General features: G+C 51.0%; 6 protein-coding genes across 8 annotated transcripts; 3 read left to right on the plus strand and 3 right to left on the minus strand.

Moving 5' to 3' along the window:
- The first annotated feature begins 267 nt into the window (after nt 1-267).
- PV06_06428 (uncharacterized protein) lies at nt 268-6,704 on the plus strand. The gene has a single exon (XM_016407542.1). The coding sequence runs from the start codon at nt 673-675 to the stop codon at nt 4,519-4,521; it is 3,849 nt and encodes a 1,282-aa protein (XP_016263146.1). The 5' UTR covers nt 268-672; the 3' UTR covers nt 4,522-6,704.
- PV06_06429 (pyridoxamine 5'-phosphate oxidase) lies at nt 5,042-6,589 on the minus strand. The gene is made up of 2 exons (XM_016407543.1): nt 6,132-6,589; nt 5,042-6,013 (listed from the first exon to the last, which is right to left on the minus strand). Exons 1-2 carry the CDS (start codon nt 6,325-6,327, stop codon nt 5,235-5,237), a joined length of 975 nt encoding a protein of 324 aa, XP_016263147.1. The 5' UTR covers nt 6,328-6,589; the 3' UTR covers nt 5,042-5,234.
- On the plus strand, nt 6,686-9,545 carry PV06_06430 (uncharacterized protein). The gene is made up of 7 exons (XM_016407544.1): nt 6,686-7,687; nt 7,833-7,901; nt 7,978-7,993; nt 8,142-8,221; nt 8,303-8,348; nt 8,449-8,661; nt 8,823-9,545. The coding sequence occupies exons 1-7, from the start codon at nt 7,619-7,621 to the stop codon at nt 8,858-8,860; spliced, it is 531 nt and encodes a 176-aa protein (XP_016263148.1). The 5' UTR covers nt 6,686-7,618; the 3' UTR covers nt 8,861-9,545.
- Nucleotides 9,151-14,423, minus strand: PV06_06431. 3 transcript variants are annotated; one of them, XM_016407547.1, is made up of 4 exons: nt 14,163-14,423; nt 13,715-14,097; nt 13,518-13,664; nt 9,151-13,469 (listed from the first exon to the last, which is right to left on the minus strand). In XM_016407547.1, exons 2-4 carry the CDS (start codon nt 14,082-14,084, stop codon nt 10,156-10,158), a joined length of 3,831 nt encoding a protein of 1,276 aa, XP_016263151.1. In that variant the 5' UTR covers nt 14,085-14,097; nt 14,163-14,423; the 3' UTR covers nt 9,151-10,155. The 3 variants fall into 3 exon arrangements, with proteins under 3 accessions (XP_016263151.1, XP_016263150.1, XP_016263149.1); XM_016407546.1 differs by having other exon boundaries at nt 14,150-14,423; XM_016407545.1 differs by having other exon boundaries at nt 13,715-14,423.
- A 553-nt stretch (nt 14,424-14,976) lies between these two features.
- Nucleotides 14,977-15,961, minus strand: PV06_06432 (uncharacterized protein). Its single transcript, XM_016407548.1, has 6 exons — nt 15,898-15,961; nt 15,791-15,844; nt 15,718-15,732; nt 15,420-15,570; nt 15,301-15,366; nt 14,977-15,247 (listed from the first exon to the last, which is right to left on the minus strand). The coding sequence occupies exons 2-6, from the start codon at nt 15,836-15,838 to the stop codon at nt 15,222-15,224; spliced, it is 306 nt and encodes a 101-aa protein (XP_016263152.1). The 5' UTR covers nt 15,839-15,844; nt 15,898-15,961; the 3' UTR covers nt 14,977-15,221.
- A 148-nt stretch (nt 15,962-16,109) lies between these two features.
- PV06_06433 (uncharacterized protein) lies at nt 16,110-16,699 on the plus strand. The gene has a single exon (XM_016407549.1). It carries the CDS (start codon nt 16,236-16,238, stop codon nt 16,575-16,577), a length of 342 nt encoding a protein of 113 aa, XP_016263153.1. The 5' UTR covers nt 16,110-16,235; the 3' UTR covers nt 16,578-16,699.
- Nucleotides 16,700-19,106: the final 2,407 nt, after the last annotated feature.

The raw sequence follows: 19,106 nt of genomic DNA on the forward strand, positions 1-19,106 counted from the left end.
TGCGAGCCTAACGAAAAGAGCTTCGCCCGGGGAGCAAAAGCAGCTTCCAGGGAGTCTCCATCCTGCAGTCATCAACGGCTCCCGGGGGGCCACGAGCCCGAATGATCGCTGCGCCAATTATACAGCTTGTCCTCGGAAATCGTATGGTGGAAATCCCTCATCTTCCCGATGCACCATCTCCTTCTACGGGTCTGGAGGCTGTAATTCTACCATGTGAATGGCTACGATGGCTTCCTAACTCTTCCTTTTGCTCTTTCTACCACCTACCGTAGGGGTCTGTCGTCCACCTGACATTCCAGGCATCCTCCATCGTCACCACCGGAACACGCTTCCAATTTACTCCGCCAGGCACTAGGCACGATCTTTTTACGAGTACGAACGAGAACACCGAATAACAGATATTTCACCTACACGCCTCTCTCAACACCTTCATTGAATCGTTCTTTCTTCTCCTATCAGCACATCATTCGAAGTGAACGACAAAAGACACTCCACTCCGAGTGTCTACAAACACCATCATTTCCCTTCACCATTCATCATTGCCTCCTAGGCCCGCGCGTTCGTTTGGCGGCCCTCGAGTCCGTCAAATGAACCTGCCTTAAGTCACCTTCGTTCCTCTCTTCACAACTTACCCTCTTCCTCTTGAAGAGGCCTCTATTCGTATCTTCCTAAATGCCTTTCAAGCCCTTCGCACATCTTGCAAGAGTCAGCTTTGCAAAGGGAATCGCCCATACTTATGCTCCTTCCGTCGTTGCTGCTGGTCAGTCGATAGGAAACTTTCAGAACTACCCCGTCGCGAAATTCTCAAAGACTGCCCAACTACAAAATGCCTTCTCGAGTCCATCAGGATCGGGTGCCGGTGCAAAGGCTGGCTACAATTCTCAGTCGTCCGGCGGTGATGCTGGGTTAGCCCAGTATTACGCAGCCTGGCAGCATGCGCAACAGACGGGTGATGACTCCGAATGGAAGCAACATCAGTTTGCCAGACGGATCGGATGGAAAGAGCAAGAGAAGACCGGGCCTACAAAATACCAACGGCTCGATTCATCCCGTGCCGTCGACGTCCTCCGTCCATCTGTGCGATTGAACGTGACTCGTACCACCAGCGACCGTACCGCCCAGCAGACTACAGAGGCGGATGAGGTCTTTGCGGAAGTCGAAGCATTGGCCCAGGTGGATGAAGCCATCGCGAAGGAGATTCAAGATGTCAAAGCTACACAACAGCTCGAAGCCGCTCCTGCTCCGGAGGAGGACGTCGGCAGCCCGGTTGTGAGCACGCGAGCAGTTTCCCCTGTCAATCTCGAACCTACTGCGACCGACGTGGACTCTACCTCCACCTCTTTTGAGCACACCTTGTCCACCGACGTCACTTCGCTTGCTTCTGAGGAGTCTGTTCTATCTGACCAGATCGTTCGCCTTGGACAGCAACAGCGGTATGCCGAGATTCCCGCCCTGTTTGAAGCGATCATCAAGGATGGCCAAGTCCCTACGGTTGAAGCCTACAATCATATTTTGTTGTCCGCCATCAATCTGAGCAATGGATATCAACCGTGGCCAAGAGCACTAGAGGTCTATGGAGACATGACCAAGCGCTCTGTCCAACTCGATGCTACTTCTTACACCATCCTCCTCAACTTTCTCGCATCTCGAAGTCTCGAGGCCTACCAAGTCCAGAAACATCTCGGTGAAAGAGCTGTTCGATATGGCAGCGAAGGCGCTCTGGTCTTCCCGTCCGCTACTCGACAACTGGAAGCTTATGCTGCCGATACTTCGCTCATGTTCGCCACCAAGCTGTACAATATCGCACGCGCAACCCTCCCCGGCTTCCATCTCTCTGCACCACTATACAACGCCTTGGTCGAGGCTTGTGCTCAGGCCGGAATGGTCGAGCCGATGCAAGTCCTTTTGACTGACATGAGGGCTGAGAATCTTCGTCTTGACTCCCGCTTGTATACCCTCGTTATCGATGCACACGCCTCGGCACAAGACGTTCACTCGGCGCATGAAGTATACGAACAATATCGCGACATTGCTATCAGCAGAGCTGTCAACGACCCACTCGACATGCATGTGTATGCTTCTTTGATCAAGGCATACTATGCTGCTGGACTGGCGGAGACTGGCCTTCGATTTTACGAAAGGATTCTACAATCATTCAAGGACTCTGCGAGCCAACAGCCGCTCTCCGATGATTTGACAGCTGCTTTCGTTCTCAAAGCCCTGGTTCAGTATCACATCGACAACAATGCCTTTTCCGTTGCACTTTCAGAGATCAACGCGTTCACGCTGCAGCCAGCTATCCGCGATCAAGCACTCTCCAAAATCGGCACTGCTGCGGCTGATGCTGGAAACACATACGAAGCCATTGCCGCCCTCGACGCCATCTCGGTCGCCAACTTGACCGCCGAGCCCGTAATGGCGGTCACGGCTATGCATATCAGAGATGGTGACATGGCCAAGGCCAAGGCAACCTGGACCAAGGCCAATGCTCTAGCACTCACTCCAAGCACCGACTTTGCTACCATGTACGCACTAGCTATGATCAAGGATGGTTCTATCGAAGCAGCTGTAGCCGAGGCTCGATCAATGTTCTATCGTATCCGCAACTCCGCGACATCGGAGGCTAGCCGCCAACTTGCAATCGCAGAAATCGATGAAGCAATTCTGCTTTTGGGCGATGCTCTTGGAACTGCCCAGACACCCATCTCTTCCCAGACAAGCATCCTCATGCTCCGAGCGATGATTGAGAATGGCGGTCTCGTCTCACCTGTTGCCCAACATGCCATTGCAAGCTTGGGACCGGACTGCGTTCATCAGCTTGATGCACAAGACATTGCTCTCGCCTTGCACGTCCAGGCACAGATGCTTCTTACGGAGAGCACTCTTGACATCGCCCATCAGGCCAGATTCTCGCACCTGTTCGAGACGGTCCTCAACCGTGGTATCCTCATGGACCCATCCACTGTGCACGTTGTCAGCGAGAGTCTCCCCAAAATTGCTACTGCTCGTCCCGACCTTCTGCAACGGTGGCAAGAACTACTCCAACCTGCCCCTCCGACTCCCGTCTCACTGCAAGCTTCTCCAGCCTCTCCTCACGTACCTTTCTCCGGCCATGTCTCCGAGGCGGATTCCTACGATCCTTATGCACATACTACCGACTACCGTGCCTCCAAGGCAATCTCGGAGTTGGTCGAGAGCACCACCGGACGTATTGAGAATCATCTGAGTGATGCTATGTCTCGCCTCAGAAATATCCGTCGTGCTGGTCGAAACCTTCACTATTCCGCTTACGCCAAGCTTATCACTGCGGCTGGAAAGGCAAAGCAAGCGAACTTGATGAACGAGGTTTTGAGCATGGCTCATTCTGATGTCCCGATGTCGTTGCAGATCCCCTCTGTCCGAGCGGGCTGGGTTTCAATTCTGGACTCCATGATCGCAGCCTCCTTGACGCTTGGTGACCGACAACAGGCAGCTAAAATCCACCAGGAACTTCTCGACATGGGTGCTGCTCCATCAGCCAACACCTTCGGCATCTACATCACTACACTTGAAGGGACGTTTGATGAAGCCACCGAAGCTGTCAAAATCTTTCAACGTGCCTTGTCTGAGGGCGTCGCTCCCAGTGTATTCCTGTACAATGCGGTGATCGGCAAACTTGGAAAAGCTCGCCGCATCGACGATTGCCTCCGCTATTTTGGCGACATGGAAGGCCGAGGTATCCGACCATCTTCAGTAACTTATGGCACATTGGTCAATGCTCTGTGCAGAACTAGCGAAGAACGTTTTGCAGTTGACATGTTTGATGAGATGGAGGCAGCACCCAATTATCGACCTCGTCCTGCCCCTTACAATTCTATCATCCAATACTTCCTCAACACCAAACGCGATCGAAGCAAAGTCCTTCAATACTACGAACGCATGAAGTCCAAGAACATCAAGCCTACTTCGCACACGTACAAACTGTTGATTGAGGCTCACGCGTCCCTTGAACCTGTCAACCTCCCAGCAGCCGAAGCCATTCTTGCCGAGATGAAGCAATTTGGTGTCCAGCCTGAAGCGGTTCACTACGGTGCTCTGATTCATGCCAAAGGTTGTGTCATGCATGACATGTCTGGTGCCCGAGCTACCTTTGACACTGTCTTGAAAGAACGCAATATTCGACCCACTGATACTCTGTATCAGAATTTGTTGGAAGCAATGGTTGCCAATCATGAGGTCGCCAATACTCCAGAGGTGCTTGCTGATATGTCTCGCCGGGGTGTCATGATGACTCCTTACATTGCCAATACTCTCATACATGGTTGGGCCAGTGAAGGTGACATTGTCAAGGCTAAATCCATCTACAATGAGCTTGGCAACGACAAGCGTGAACCAAGCACTTATGAAGCCATGACTCGGGCCTATCTTGCTGCCGAGGATCGTGCTAGTGCAAATGCGGTTGTGGAAGAAATGCTCCGCAAAGGATATCCTGCGGCGGTCACCGAGAAAGTCATGGCATTGATGGGCGGTGTTGTTGCTTGATTTGATTTCCCAAAAAAAGAAAAATTTATATCACCGAGTGTGGCGATGTATCTTCGCTTGCCTCTGTCTATTTTCTCCTTTGTTATGTGTCAACGATACCCAGAACACAAAAGGCATGAACAATTGTGGTTCTACGGCCTTGGCGTTTCTGGTTCGGTTCAGCGGTCATTTGTAACAGCGTGTGTACATACGAGATGGGCATGGCATTGGCGTTTTTCAGGATCGAAAATGGTTCGGCTACTTCACTGGCGGAGGCGCTGAATGGAGGCAGCAATTGAGCCATTTGTTTTCGACGGAGCTTTGGAAAAACAGGCGGGAATTGGGATTTTGCCATGTACCAACAGAAGATAAACTCTCCACTCAATCTAATTAGAAGGGATCTAGGTTAGGGATGACGTCTGGATCCGATGGGAAAGGGTCCTCGAAATGGCGGACATTACAGACAAGCTTGCCAGCAAGAGCTGAGCAGCCGCATCAGACGAGCAAAGGGGGCAAGGACTGATGAAGAAGAAAATTCAACTTCTATATGTTGAAAACACCAACCTAGGCTGTGTTCCTTTTTTGTGGTTCTATGTGATGTCGTCTTATGAAGTGACTTGATAGACGTATCTGCCCGCCATACGTATCTGCAAGAATGCAACAACAATGCAATGCCAGCTGGAGCCGTCGGTCTTCGTGTATTGGTATTGTTGTCTACAGTATGATTGAAGGTTTCACGGACTCAACCTTTCAATCTTCCACTCGCCGCCGTCGTCTTGTCTCGTGTAGACAAATCTATCATGCAACCTACTCTCCCTCCCTTGCCAAAATTCGATCTTGTCTGGAATGATTCTCAAACCACCCCAGAAAGGTGGGACTGGGATTTGTTCTTGACCCTCGAATTTGCGTGCCATTTCTTCGACTTGATTTTCCAATTCGAGCCTACCGTCGTCGTCGTCGTCGTCGTCGTCGCCGTCGTTTTGGGGTTGTGTTTTGGTTCGATCTTGCATTTGCTGCGGATGGAGTACGCTGGTCTGTCGACTGGCCCAAGCTCCTATCCTGCTCCCCCTCGCCCTCGTGTCGAAATAAACCTGGCTCTCCTCGCGGGCGAGACGTTCACAGACGCCCTCGACTCGGACCTGCCGTTCCAACGGTTTCCACCAGAAACACAGGCTGGCGTGGGGGTTGGTGGCGACGTCGGCCGCCTTTCGACTCGTCCCAAAGTTGGAATACACGACGAACCCTCGACCGTCGAGTTCCTTCAGGTAGACGATTCGGGAACTCACTCGACCGGAAGGTAAAGAGGCCGTGGACAGGGTCACGGTTTCGGGCACGGTCCCGAGGAGTCGAGGGTGCGTGAACCAGGAGTGGAATTGGACAAAAGGGTCGGGGGACAAATCCGACCGGTGAAGCCGGGAGAGCTTGAACTGGGCTGCTTGTGACGGGCCGGTCGTGGTCGACGAGGACGAGTTCGTAGGTGCCCCAGAGTCGGGTGGTGCTTCACCCGGGGCGACTTTTTTGGGGGGGGGAATTGTCAGTAGACTGTACTTCACCGAGAAAAACAAAAGTGTCGTGCTCAAAAGAGGGAGGACATTATTGGCGTCATCCAAAAGAGAAAAAAAACAACTTACATATCAACTTGTTGTGATTCTTCTGGGGTTGAGACGACTCTGGACCTGATTTGGTCGACCTGGCTTGGTGTAACATTGTGGCGGTCCTTGTACCTGTACTCGTCTGGATGGTTGTTCTCGACTTGGGAGCTGTATATCGAGGAGAGGAATGTAAACGGATGGATCGGGAAATTGTCAAAGGTGCTGTCCTTGACATGTATATCTTCTCAAAAAATATTCGTTCTGATCGAGAAGTCTCAAGGTCGTCTCTTATGAGATCAAATATATTTTTGACAAGGGTGTGGTGATTATTTCTGAATGAGTGAATTATTTGGGAGAAGAACAGGAATTGTTCATGCGAGGATCTAAAACACAATGTCGTGTTGTTGAATCAGTGGTTACTTTGTTGTGTTTTTTCCCTTCTCTGCCCACCCAAAGTCTTTGCTGGCTCATCTCATGATACTTGTTGATCTCTAGATGGATCCCCCGGCAGTGAGTTGGCAAGTAATGAGTAATGACTCCCTTGTTGACAAGGGAGATGGCGTCATTTGAAAACGAGTGGTTGATATCACGTGTCCCCCGTATTCGCCCTCGTATTTCCTTATCGGGGATGGGTTGATGATGCGATCCGCCAGAGCACGTGACTTGGCCTGAAGCCAGCAGCTCGTCTTGTCTTTGCTGTCATACTCCGTACCAAAGTTCCCTCGCATTGAGCCCCTCTTTTCAGGACACTTTGGTATCTGGGGCGTGAACCTCAGGACTTGGAATTTCCTCATGCTCTGTACGGAGAACTTACGGTAAAGATAACTCGTTACTTTACGGAATCCCAACCTATCTCGACCCAAATCCACGAATACGGGATCGTCACTACGGATACAAGTAACGAATTACCCTACCAGAACTCCATAGAGACCAACCAGTTCTTTCGGTCCTCAGCGCTCCCCCCCCGCCTTACCTTTCTTCAATCAATTCCAATCCTCATCTCCATTTCGTTCCATCAGTTCAACCCCCCAGAGTTTGCAGCCCACTTAAATCACAGAAGAAAATAATCTGTACTCTGTCAAGGTATCCAAGTACCTTTGATCATCTTACAGACTACTCCGTACAGCCCTCGACCCTCCCAGATTCCTTTCGGCGTCACCGCATACGTAACACAGCACGCGACGTCTTGGCGAATCTCAAACCGCCAGCACACCAAAACCAAGACACCCAAACACACACACATACCTACACATCACACCCTGCAGGAACCCAACAAGCCTCTAACCAGCCAAAGACGAGCGCGTGCGCGAGAGAGAAAGCCACCCGACTCCAGAACATCCCCCCCCCTTCCAGGCACCAGTCCACGTCTCACACAAAACGAACTCGTGTGCACTAGCCCTTCAGCCTCACCGGGCCCCTGACCTTGACTGGGGTACACTTATCGCAGCAGCAGCGCGTGTGATATATATCTTTCGGCCTACAATAACCTGGTTTTTGTTTCTTTTCCCCCCGCTTTCCTTTTCGCCATGCCTCCCACAGTTCCTCAGATCGATACCAAGACTTCCTCCAGTGCACCCAAGCCTCGAACCACCATGGTATGTCACTTCTTCACACGCCCTGCATGATGACCCAATTTATTTCTTCACCTGTTCCCCGCCATTGTTCCTCCCCAATGTCTCAATGACGGCATCGGGCTAACCGCCAGCGCGCCTTACGGGGCGATTGTCTGTCTTATTCTAGACCCCAACTTCTGCTCAACCGCTGGCCGAGGATGAAATCAAGGCTTTCAAGGATGTCTTTGCATTGTTTGTAAGTTGATCAGGATCACGAGCATGTGGTCTCATCTTTGTCAAATTTCGTATCATGGGCTCACGATCCGCCATAGGACAAGGATAACAGTGGTAAGTGGTCGATTATATGTGGACTGGCTTTCCCTTGATTGCGATCCGTCGCCTCTCGGTCAACACCTCTTTACTATTTACCTTCTTATATGTCCGTCAATTTGTTGTCATGTACAACGTTTTTACTCACACGCGAGGTGCGATTTAGGAACCATCACCGCCTCGGAACTGGGCGAAATCATGCGATCTCTAGGCCAGAACCCATCAGACTCTGAATTGCAAGACATGGTAAGTGGAAACTGTTTTCTTCCCAAGAGAAATTCATACAGCCTGAACGATAAGTTACTGACGGCTCGAACCTCTATCTAGATCAACGAAGTCGACATTGACAATTCAGGCGCCATAGATTTTGACGGTGCGTCAATGACCCTTCCTTTCATGTCCAGATCCTGCCCCCCGGGGGGGGGTTTCCTCCTCTGATCCATACTGACCATACGTCTTGTTGGTCATTGCAGAATTCATCAAAATGATGTCGACCACCGTCAAAGCCCATCATTTCGCCGACGAGACCCGCGCCGCCTTCAACGTGTTCGACAAGGACGGCAGCGGCACCATCTCGGCCGACGAGTTGCGCCAAGTCATGAAATCGATTGGTGAAAACCTCACCGACGCCGAAATCGACGAGATGATCCGCGAGGCCGACAAGGATCACAATGGCTCGATAGATTGTGCGTTCCTTCCCTTTCTCCTGATCTGGTCCACTCGCCCCGACCATCGTGTCCTGGACGTCCTTTGATCCACCGTCGCGGCGGCATCCGTTTCTTTTTCTCCTGCCCTGCTGTCATGGATCCTGATACTGACATGTTTCTTGTTTCTCGGTCTCGTCCAGACGAAGAGTTTGTCCAACTCCTTTCTCCGAAGCCTTGAAAAAAAGAAAACCTTTCCCACCATACACTTTTTGGTCCATATTCAATCCCGGATCGATCGATTGGCCCGGTACGACGAGCCCAGCACGGTCCGTCCCCGGGAGATACTCACTCGTACGGGGATGACGGACGGGACATCTTCAGCACACGATCCTCCCCTCTACGGGTACCACAGCTCCCTTTTTGTTTCTTATACCCAAATCTTGTTCGTCTTTGTCACACGACGCTTCCATACGGAGAATACACAATTGAGCATCACATTTATAAAACCAATTCACACGTCAAGGAACAAAAAACACCCCCCCCCCAATCACTTTCCCCGCGCAGGTCAATCAAAAATGCTTTCTTGAAACCTTTTTTCCTTTTTCAGGACCAATCTTGACGGAGGAAGGATTCCGGTTTGGTACATCCTCGAATTGAATCCAAAAGGGACACACAAATTTTTCCATGTCCATCTGTCCACTTGCCTGTTCAACATACCTGCCTACCTGGGATAGAGTAGTCTGGATAGCTTTGGAAATACAATAATGGTGAAAACGAGGAAAAAAAGACCCAAACCCCCCCCCACCCCCGAGAAGAAGAGAAAGAAAAGCGCAAAGTGAACGTGACACGATAGACTGCGGTAGTAAGGATAACATTTCAAAGGGTCAAGTCCCTTGTCTTTTTCATTTGTTTGCTCGAGCATCCGTAGGTCAGGTAGGGGGTTACCTAGGTAGGTAGACAGTGAACGAGGAACCCGCCATTAATCGGGGGCTTACTCAGACACACGAAAACGACAGCATCGAACCCGACCATTCCTTTCACTAATGCTTAGATGATACAAATGGACCAGGCCCTGGCTTTGCTTTGGTTTGACTTTTCAGAGCCCGTCCATTCCAGTCCTCTGATGAACGATTTGACCGGAATCGACAAGAAAAAAAAATGACAGACTCCCCACAAATAACCCATGTTTACTATCCCACCGCCGGCCATCTTCCGAACCGTTCCATGTTGTGACAAGGTCGGAAATAAAAAATTAGAGGACGAAACCCATACTAGAAGCCCAAGTGTGCTGTGTTGGAAGGAAAAACAGGGCTCGCGCGGCATTGTTTGGTTTGTTCAATGTCTGAAATATGAACATGAAGCATGGAATACACGAAACATGGACGATGAGGCGTCTGCTTCTGCCGAATGGGCGTGTGATAATATATCATCAAGTCCCCATTCCACAAAATATTGTTGTAACAATTGCAATGGCCCGTAGTCTCACCTTGAAACTCCCACTTCTTTTCTCCAAAGGTACTCTTGGAGTACATTTCAGTGTGCTTTGGATGCTTGTCGAGTCCGGGGTCCATCTCGATTTCTACCGCGCTTTCCAGGGTGTGAAGTCGTGTTGGAATTTCCACCAGTTCGGTGTTGGGATCTGCTGCCACTATTTGTTGGTGCGCTCTTCACTGGAATATCTTTTCTGGTGGGTTTCGTTTGCCCTGGGAGGCGAATCAAGGCGTACTGTTGTTTCGATGGGCCGTGCCATTCCCGCAGATTGTTCACCATGAAGGCGTGTCTGGAGACCGGATCGACGGGCGCCGGAGCAATTCTCGAGGCAAATGACGGTGCCCACTGCAATGGAGGTGTTCCGGTGGGCAATTCAATGATTGGCAGAGACCCTGGTTCTCGATCCTCAAAGAGGTCATCCTCGCTTTCTACATCCTTCGTCGCTATTGACGTTTCTGTCACGAGAACACCAGCATCGACACTGACCGGCATGGACACCGACGCCGCAGGTACGAGCACATGTTGCACATCGAGTGGCTCTCTGGAAGAAGGGGCAATCGCTAGAACCGCTCCAGCAGGATGAGCAGTTTCTGGGACCGGAGAAGACTTCTTGCCCAGCAGTCCATTGAACCTCTCTTGCCAAGATGGGTTCTGTACTATCGGAGTGGACGCAGATCTGAACGATTGCGGTGGGGCCGAGACCGGTAGAGACACCCTCGCGGCCCAAGTCAGCGGTGTGTATGACGCATCAGCTGGCTGGACTGGGGTCGGACTTGGGGGTGTAGGCGGCAGGGCTGGGGGGAGTCTGACTACCGCCTTTGCTGGCGGGAAGTGCACCTTGGGGCTTCGTGAGTCTCCATCAAAAGCAGGATGGAAACTTGAGTATTCTTCCGCTGGGGGTGGTGATGGTGATCGCGGTGGCTCGGGATGGCTGTAAGTAAACGCTCGTCGGTCGTGTGGCGAAACCCCAATTGGTTGTGGAAAGAAGCGAGACCCTCGTCCTCCAGGCCCACTCATCATTCGTGATCCCATCTCTGTGCCTGACATGCTGCCTACTGCACCGAACAGGTTGGACGCAGGCACGGCTGACTCTGCAATATTGGCGACATGCCGCTGTCCAGCCTGTTCACCGACATGTACTTGCTTCCAAGTCTCGTTGAAGGTGTACTGAGGGCCTTGTCGGACTCCAGTGCGCAGCTCTTCTTCTCGCCGAGACACCAATTCACGTTGCAGTCTCTCATTCTCGGCGCGCTCTTGTTGTCCCGCAACATGATGGAAATTCGCCCACGCGTCAACACCATGAGCCTTAGGACCATTGTGGAAGCCGTAGGCAGATCCAGGAGCGTGGGCTTGTTGAGAATGAGGAGGGGCGATAGGGGCAGGCTTGGTAGTCGGGAAGAGTGAGTCAGCCTCGCTGTCAGCGGCCAATGGGCCTTGATCAGGTGAGGCAATAGGCTGATAAGAGAACGATCGACTTTCAGGTACTGTGTGATTCACGTACTGGGTCTGTGGTGATCGACCAGCATGCGGTGTCCTCCCATTTATCCAGCCTTGTGCCGAAGAAGATGTTCTGGACAGATCTTGTGGAGCATAGCCCGCCAGTCCTTGGTCGAAAGTGCCGTTTCCAAGGGCTGACTTACTGGGAATACCCCATAGGTTAGCTCCCTGTGGCGAACGGTGGTCAGGGCGCAAATCTCCCCATCCACTTCTTGCATCATTCCCTGAGGAGCTGGGCTTGGGTAATTTCGGACTCGGCTCCGAAGGCGCGACCGGCTCTTGGCCACTCGACCTTCGCAACTCTGGAACAGATCGAACGCCATTTGCCACGGGAGAAGGCATATGTAAGATTTCATGTGTAGAGTCCTCCAAACCAGCAGGATCCAGCTTGGCTCGAGTAGTCGTTTTCTGGGAATCCTGCTGCCGAGATAATGAACCTCCAAGCTTCTTGACCGAGTCCAGAGGATGGACCTTCATCATACCGTATTGCTGGGGCTCGCCAGAGGCTAGAGGTTGCGGAGGTTTTGGAGGTGAATGAGTGTTAGCTTGCCCCGTAGACGCTGTCGTCTCTTCAGTAGTTTTCTTGGATTCCTTTCCTGCAGCCACATCTTCTTCTGCATGTTTCTTCGTCAACTTGGGGTCGGGACCAAGAGTGGCCAATTTCAGCTTGATGCGTTCCTGTTTCTCAGCTTCCAGTCGTTGCTCTTCTTCAATCTTGCGTCGTCTCGCGCGCTCGATATTCTCCTTCATCAAAGCTCTCTGCTGGACGCGTTGCGCCTCGAGATCGGCATCACTTGCTGGAACAGGGCCTGCAGGCATCTGTTCCGTTACGCCACGCGACTGGTAAGTCGGAAACTGCATCTGTGATGAGGGACCATCCTTAGAGCTGGGTCGAACGAGGGACTCAATATCACTCTTGGACGGTCCAAAGACTGAAGTTGGTGTTTCGCCAGATTTGAAGGACATTCGCCGCCCAAACGAGCCACTGCCACCAGAAACGGTAGAAGATGCTCTTCGTCGTGCTTGATCTGCGCTTGTGCGATGTGTCTGGAACGCCGCGGAAGGCTCGGCAGGAGCATGTGGATCTCCCTGACTGGGCCTTTGAAGTACAGCAGGAGCTCGGAAGCCTTGGTCATTCCTGGACATTCGTCTGCGACCCTCTGGAACGGCCTCGTATCGTCCCGAGGTCGGTACAAACAACTCGCGTGGTGGACCAGGAGCTGCGTCCCGCCAAGCACGATTAAAGTCATCGGCCGAGATTTCCGTGGCAGGAGATGGTGCTGAGAGGCCTGTCGGTGGTTGTACGTAGGTGTTGGAAGAGAAACGGCCTTGGGGTGGTAATACAGGTTGCGGATTGATCGCAATGGGAGATACCTTGTCAACGGGAGGCAAGGTTGCCCATGGTGATTTGGCTGGTGCTACAGCAGGAGTCGACTTCGAAGAACCCATCGAGCCTTTCTCTGCCTGAGCCCTTGTTTGTAGACTGGCGACCTTCTGGGAATGCTGTCTTTCGGCGTTGGCACCAAGTTTTAGTACTGTAGCATTGGGGCCGACAGAGCTTATGAAGTGCGGTGCTGGGGGCTTGGAAGGCGCAACCTGCTTGGGCTTCTCGTCAGCGTCTGAAGTGGGTGCGGACTTCTGCTTCGCCTGCGGAACGACTTCGATGGGTGTCAATGTGCTCTTTGTGCCGTCATTCCATTCGATCGTTTCCGGTGCCCAGTCATCCTCATCGTCATCAATATCTGCCCATTTTGCCTCCTTCCCCTCACCATCTGCCTGAATCCGCGAGGTCAAATGGATGCCATACTGCTGCTTAAGCTCTTCATCTGTGAGATGTTTCGTTGAAGGTTGGGGCGTGACTGCGTGGTTGTTAGTAAACGAGTCAAAATGTCGGTGGAACGACAGACCTCTATTTTTGTTCCACACTTGCATAGGGTCCGGTGTAGCAGTCTTGTATGGCTTGCCCTGTGTTTGCAGAGCACTGGTGGTTTTTGCGACCAAACGTGGTCGGCCAGAGGCAGTGAGTGATGAAGCGGACGACGTGGGAGTAGCAACTAAGAATACGACGTTAGCCTGGTCACGCGAGGTAAAGGTGAATGTATACCTTTCTCCGTGCCTTTGGCAGCAGCATTCGCGGCAACAACTTTGGGTACTGAGTACTTTGCGAAGCTCACAGGTTTAGCAGTGAATTTCTTGAGTGTTTTCAGCTCCGCAGATTTGTCTCCGGCTACACTGCCATCGGCTCGGCTGGTGTCGGTATCAGAGCGTCCTGACGCATCTTCCAAGTCGTCCATCTTGAGATTCGCAAGGGTGTGTGTTCCATTCTCTTTCGGCGCAACCTCCCCAACACCAATTTCGTCCCCAGAAACTTTGATATCAGGTGTGGATGTGGTCGCAGGTGCGTCGGAGGACGAAACGTTGTCGCCCGCCGACTGAGATTGGTTTACCACATCTTGTGCACTCTGCTGTGCCATAACCTCCTTGGAACTATGCGGTAGATGTCAGACTCTGGACAAGAGGACAGGCAGTAACAGCCCACAGGGTAAGTTTACTGTTAAAGACTGGAGTGTGCCACGATTGCCGGCCTGGAGTCGGAGGGTCGGATGACGCACAGGGGCGCCGAAGGATCGCAATCGCTTCGGGAGAAAAGGAGTAGAGGGCGTCAAGGATGAGCGTGCTCTCCGGACTAGGAAGAAGAAAGCAAACGCGAAGGCGAATTGGTGGTGATTGAGTGAGTCTGAGATAGGGAGGCTGCGCAAGTCATAGTCCCAAAATGCGCAGCGTACCTAGGCTTGGCGGAGACTGGACCTGCTTAGCTAAGGCAACTCCGGGTTAGAGACACTAGTGAAGTCTCACTTGAACTATTGGCCGCTCCTTCCACCACCAACACTGCCAACTCTTTCGATACGGCTCAATTCTACGCTCAAGCACAATATTGACGATATGAAGACAATGACCTCATGTTTTCTTCAGAGGTTCAAGTCTAGATTCCAAAGTCTCAACAACCCTTCCATCAGATGGATTGGTACGAGTACAATCAACTCAAAAATCCTGTTCAGAAGTCTCACGTCACGCGTTTCCTTGATGAAGTGACTGGGCGTTCCATTATTTGAGTCATTTTCAGATCTGCTATGGCCAAACACCTTTGGGTAAACAGGCGCACTGATGCGGCACGATTGGACTGGCATTACGATATCTGGAAAGCAGCATTGGTTGTAGGTGCCATACGGTTACGGCGTTTCACGACGAATGAACAGTGACTCGGCTTCCCCCATACGTGCTGACCGTGGTACTTACAGCCGAAGATCGTCAAGTCACACGTCGAGTAAGTTTCCTGGCAAGTCGTGGTGCTAATCAGAGTTGTCGGCGCCCAACAAACCATAGAAAGCCTTGATGACATGCCATTCGAAGTAGGCTGCATGATTCGGATTCGGCTTAGACGGTGAAATGACGACGAGTAAACAGATGCATTGTCGAAGACGGATCGCTTTTCGATATCTCATCGTGAAATTGGAGTAGCAGAACATCAATTCTCCGGAGAACCCGAATAACTCTTTAATTTTGGTTTATGTACAGGCGATTCCAGAACTCTAGTCCACCATGCGAATGACTTAATGAGCATTGTTCTTGTGATGTCCTGAGTAAACATTAGCCACTTCATTCTCCGACCATTAAAGCACTGTAACCTACTCAGGTGGAAGTAGTACTCCATGCTGTAACCCAGGGTCATGATGCCAAAAATAACGTGCCAGATTGCTGTTTCCTTATCAGTATCTCTTGATTTTCTCGAAGTGTCTTTCTTCACATACGGGCTGCAGATGGGTTCTTGCCAAAGTATTTCGCTTGATACCAGCCCAATGGACCACTAGGTGCTCTCTGAGGCGCAGGTCCTTTTGGTAATTGTTCGTAAAACTTGGCTATTTTGGCCATGCGCTGTGCGTTTGCGGCAGCTCCGAGCCCCTAAGTTTGCAGTCAGAGGTTCGTTCGTGATGGTTTCGATGGTAGCGTAAGTGAATTGAATTTTCGGGAGAAATCGCTTTGCTCGACCTGAGTAGGGAACGGAATTTTCATGACGGTACTGGGAGATTATAGGATTTTCGAACTTACAGATGGGTTTGCGACCTGTTGTTACAGGATGTCAGTACGGTCACAGGCGAGCTGGGGGAAGATTTGAACTTGCCTTAGGAGGGACCAAGGTTGACACACCTCGGCGGATGACGAACGACATTTTGAGCTGGGAGAATCGGTCAGTAAGTTTAGGGAGGAGACAAGTCAAGCCATGCGTACGGAAGACTCAAAAGCGATGTTGGGCTGTTTTCAATGGTTGACCGAAGCTGTTGCATCAATGAAGTCCTGATCGAAGCTCCAGCTTTGGCCTCCGTTCCGTCGCAGCCAAGACTCAAAGCTTGTCCACATCAGGCAAGTATGCCGTGTCGCGTTGACTTAGGTAATCAACATCTCCTTGACTCGTGAAGTACATTTATCTCGCGCAGACAGTGACACACCACATCATTTAATCAAAACCTATAGATTTTCTGAATACACTATGACATACAGCCAGCCGAAACTCAAACATTACCCTCGAACGAGCTCAACATGTTTCTCACGATCCTTCCCGAAGAGATATGAACCTCCTACGTCGAATTCGCTTGCACTCGTATGGTACCATCCGGGAACACCTGAGTTCTTGTGTCTGCAGAATAGGAACCTTCCCTCGGCGCAGATCCCATAGCCCAATCTCTCGGAACCGGTGTGGCCACTGCCCGTCGCTGTGCGCCCAAAAACCGCTCATTATGCTCTTTCGGGAGTCAGCATGGGCGCCCCTATTGAGTAGGTGCTGCTGGGCTGGGGCAGAAAGCATTTTCCAAGCTGCTCTCTCCGTTTGCGAACAGCCCAGGATTTGTACTGCATGTGGAGGTCTGCAGGGGCAAAACGAGGCTGTTATCAACCGCATTGATTTTCGCTGAGAGAACGAGAGTACGGCCCTCGCCAGAATTGCTCGTCCCGGACGACCCTGACTCTTGACCTGTTCCCGGCCTCGATGGGAATAGCTTAGGAAACAGCCTCTGCAAGGGTGTGCGAAGCATTGGTAAGTTTGCGCAGATAATACCTAAGCCGGCCTCGATGGTCGTCCATATGGTTGAAACAAACGACCCGGCAGTAGCGTCCGAGCCATAAGCTGAAGAGTACAGCGTTGTGAGGCGCGAGATCGACGCTACACAGACGATAATTCCCAGGCCAAAGATGCAAACCAGCGCGAATTTCTGCCGCGCCGGCATTTTAAGGCTGAGGACAACGGGAGGTACCATGAGAACAATTGTAACGTCTGTCAGAATATTGTATATGGCGTTGCTGTACCAAAGCGCATATAAGTTGACGCAGATGAATTTGCCTTTCCAACGCTCCCAAGCTCCATTGATCGGGTTACATTGCAGTAATGTTGCTGTGGTGAAGGAAATGCCCGCGCATACCACCACCAATATCAATGCCAAGCACAGCCGAGAAAACCAAACACGATCTGTGAAGATGCGTCGGTAGAGGAACAAGATCGATATCTTTGTGCAGTTGATGGTGAGCTTGTAAAATATCTGGAGGAGAAAGAAACACTTTTTTTATGTCACATCAGTGACATTCTGAGCCTGGGATCAAACCGAAATCTCACCTTTAGTGCCTGAGAGGCTTGTTGCGTGGTAAGCATTTCCAAAGGCCTTCCATATCCATAATTCACCGCAGCAATAGTTGCGCCACATTGAGTCATGAAGAATACCTTGAGATTGTCAGCGGACATCGAGAATGGATGGATTATCTACTTGCCACAGCACATAAGGTTGAATAGTCGTCTGGCCCCAGTCTGCCCAGCATGTTTAAACGCCAGAAGATTCGGTTAAGCACGAGAAAAAAAGCCACCGTAGGTATAACCATCGACGGAACTGCTAACTGCATTCCGCGTCCTGCTATCCCGAAATTTTCGACAGTGCAACGCTGACATTGCGCCTCAGTCATGTTGGCAAGTGAAGATATGTGATCAAGACTATTGTACGGCAATAGATATAAGGGCAGAGTGCATCATAACATATGAAAATCAACAGGTGAGAGGGGTCCAGGAAAAGCAGGCGATGTAAATGTCAGTATTACGTTCAGAGACCCGGATCTCAACAGAACGGGACACTTCCCATCATATTTGCTCTGCTTCTGGTCTGCCAACGTCCTTCAGAGTTGATTTCGTCGCCCTCTCGCCGTCGAACAGGGATAATTTGCTGTGCATTGCAGCTACAGTCGAGCCATGAATTCTCAGGACAGCGGCAGCATGGCCGACCCTCGAAGTGCATGATACATCATATTGAAGCGTGATGTATCCAACGAAATAGACGTAAATAAAATATAGTATGGATCATAGAACTTGATCAAGCAGATTTGGACGATCAATGACTTTGCAACTGCGATAAGATTTTGATATCGGCTCAGATCATTGTGGGACAATAGACGAGTCATACAGATTTCGGTACCTTCGGCGAGGGTAGACGGATGATTCGGCCAGGGAGGCAATGGACTCGAGGTGATTACACCCGTAGTGCGGTCCAGTCTAGTGTTCTATGCAGGTTGCCTCGATCGGTGTGACTGCGCGTTGGACATCAGACCATATCCAAGTTCCCATCTCCATTCAGCCCCCGGAAACTAGCTGACATCTGAGTCTCATTCACATCTTGCAGGACTGTCGGTAATTCTTGCGGAGATTTGGACAGCACACATTGGTGAAGACAAATGTCGAGGTGTTGTTTATCAGGTTACAAATTAATTAGTGTTGTTGAGGTCTTGCTTCTCGTCCTCGTTATGTAAGCACTGTAAATAGCTTAGCGCAGCTTCACAACCTATCAGACACTTCAAGCTTCGATACGGAGTACAATGCAACGAGATGTTCTCATAGACATCATTCATGATTGCGCTGTCCCGCAAAACCACTGAGGGGAGTTGAGATGCACTATCTGCCCCTTCTATCAACGCTGGCCAACGACCGGCAAGATGAGACAAAGCTTCAAGCAACAAAGCAAGCCAACGGCTTCTCTGTCTTCGAACAATTTCTCAGATCATAAACTCGACACGGCCGACCTTTGCAATCCAGGGAACTTGGTTGGACGAACAAAGTTCATCCACAGCAATTGGTGTGTCCGAAGGCCCTACGCCGGCTCTTGACTGCAATATATATCTGTATGGACTTTCCACAGCGGACGCAATGCCCAACTCGACCTTGGCTAAACCTGTGTCGATCCTGTTAATTTCCTGCTCCACCGGGACAAAGATAGGTACCAGACAGTCAGCAGCCAAAGAGGTTCTTTGACCCGTCTACTCAGCTCAGATGTACTCCTGTGCTCCGATCATTTCCAGCCAGTAGTGTCACAATATTGCTCGTACCGAACATCGGAGAAGTCAACTCTCAAAATCCTTACAACGTCTCGAAGAGGAAGCGGTGCGATCCTTGTTTGCCGATCAGATCATGA

The sequence above is a fragment of the Exophiala oligosperma genome (assembly GCF_000835515.1).
Source record: "Exophiala oligosperma strain CBS 72588 unplaced genomic scaffold supercont1.5, whole genome shotgun sequence".
NCBI lineage: Eukaryota > Fungi > Ascomycota > Eurotiomycetes > Chaetothyriales > Herpotrichiellaceae > Exophiala > Exophiala oligosperma.

What these genes read in the sequence shown, in the direction of transcription:
- PV06_06430 (XM_016407544.1), top strand. Translation starts at nt 7,619, where the DNA reads ATGCCTCCCACAGTTCCTCAGATCGATACCAAGACTTCCTCCAGTGCA. An exon ending in ACTCTGAATTGCAAGACATG is followed by an intron (nt 8,222 to 8,302) that starts GTAAGTGGAAAC and finishes ACCTCTATCTAG; the next exon opens with ATCAACGAAGTCGACATTGA. An exon ending in TCACAATGGCTCGATAGATT is followed by an intron (nt 8,662 to 8,822) that starts GTGCGTTCCTTC and finishes GGTCTCGTCCAG; the next exon opens with ACGAAGAGTTTGTCCAACTC.
- PV06_06432 (XM_016407548.1), bottom strand. Translation starts at nt 15,838, where the DNA reads ATGTCGTTCGTCATCCGCCGAGGTGTGTCAACCTTGGTCCCTCCTAAG. An exon ending in CAAGAACCCATCTGCAGCCC is followed by an intron (nt 15,367 to 15,419) that starts GTATGTGAAGAA and finishes ATAAGGAAACAG; the next exon opens with CAATCTGGCACGTTATTTTT. An exon ending in GGAGTACTACTTCCACCTGA is followed by an intron (nt 15,248 to 15,300) that starts GTAGGTTACAGT and finishes ATGTTTACTCAG; the next exon opens with GACATCACAAGAACAATGCT.
- PV06_06429 (XM_016407543.1), bottom strand. Translation starts at nt 6,327, where the DNA reads ATGTCAAGGACAGCACCTTTGACAATTTCCCGATCCATCCGTTTACAT. An exon ending in GAATCACAACAAGTTGATAT is followed by an intron (nt 6,014 to 6,131) that starts GTAAGTTGTTTT and finishes CCCCCAAAAAAG; the next exon opens with TCGCCCCGGGTGAAGCACCA.
- PV06_06433 (XM_016407549.1), top strand. Translation starts at nt 16,236, where the DNA reads ATGAACCTCCTACGTCGAATTCGCTTGCACTCGTATGGTACCATCCGG.
- PV06_06428 (XM_016407542.1), top strand. Translation starts at nt 673, where the DNA reads ATGCCTTTCAAGCCCTTCGCACATCTTGCAAGAGTCAGCTTTGCAAAG.
- PV06_06431 (XM_016407547.1), bottom strand. Translation starts at nt 14,084, where the DNA reads ATGGCACAGCAGAGTGCACAAGATGTGGTAAACCAATCTCAGTCGGCG. An exon ending in TGCCAAAGGCACGGAGAAAG is followed by an intron (nt 13,665 to 13,714) that starts GTATACATTCAC and finishes TCGTATTCTTAG; the next exon opens with TTGCTACTCCCACGTCGTCC. An exon ending in AGTGTGGAACAAAAATAGAG is followed by an intron (nt 13,470 to 13,517) that starts GTCTGTCGTTCC and finishes ACAACCACGCAG; the next exon opens with TCACGCCCCAACCTTCAACG.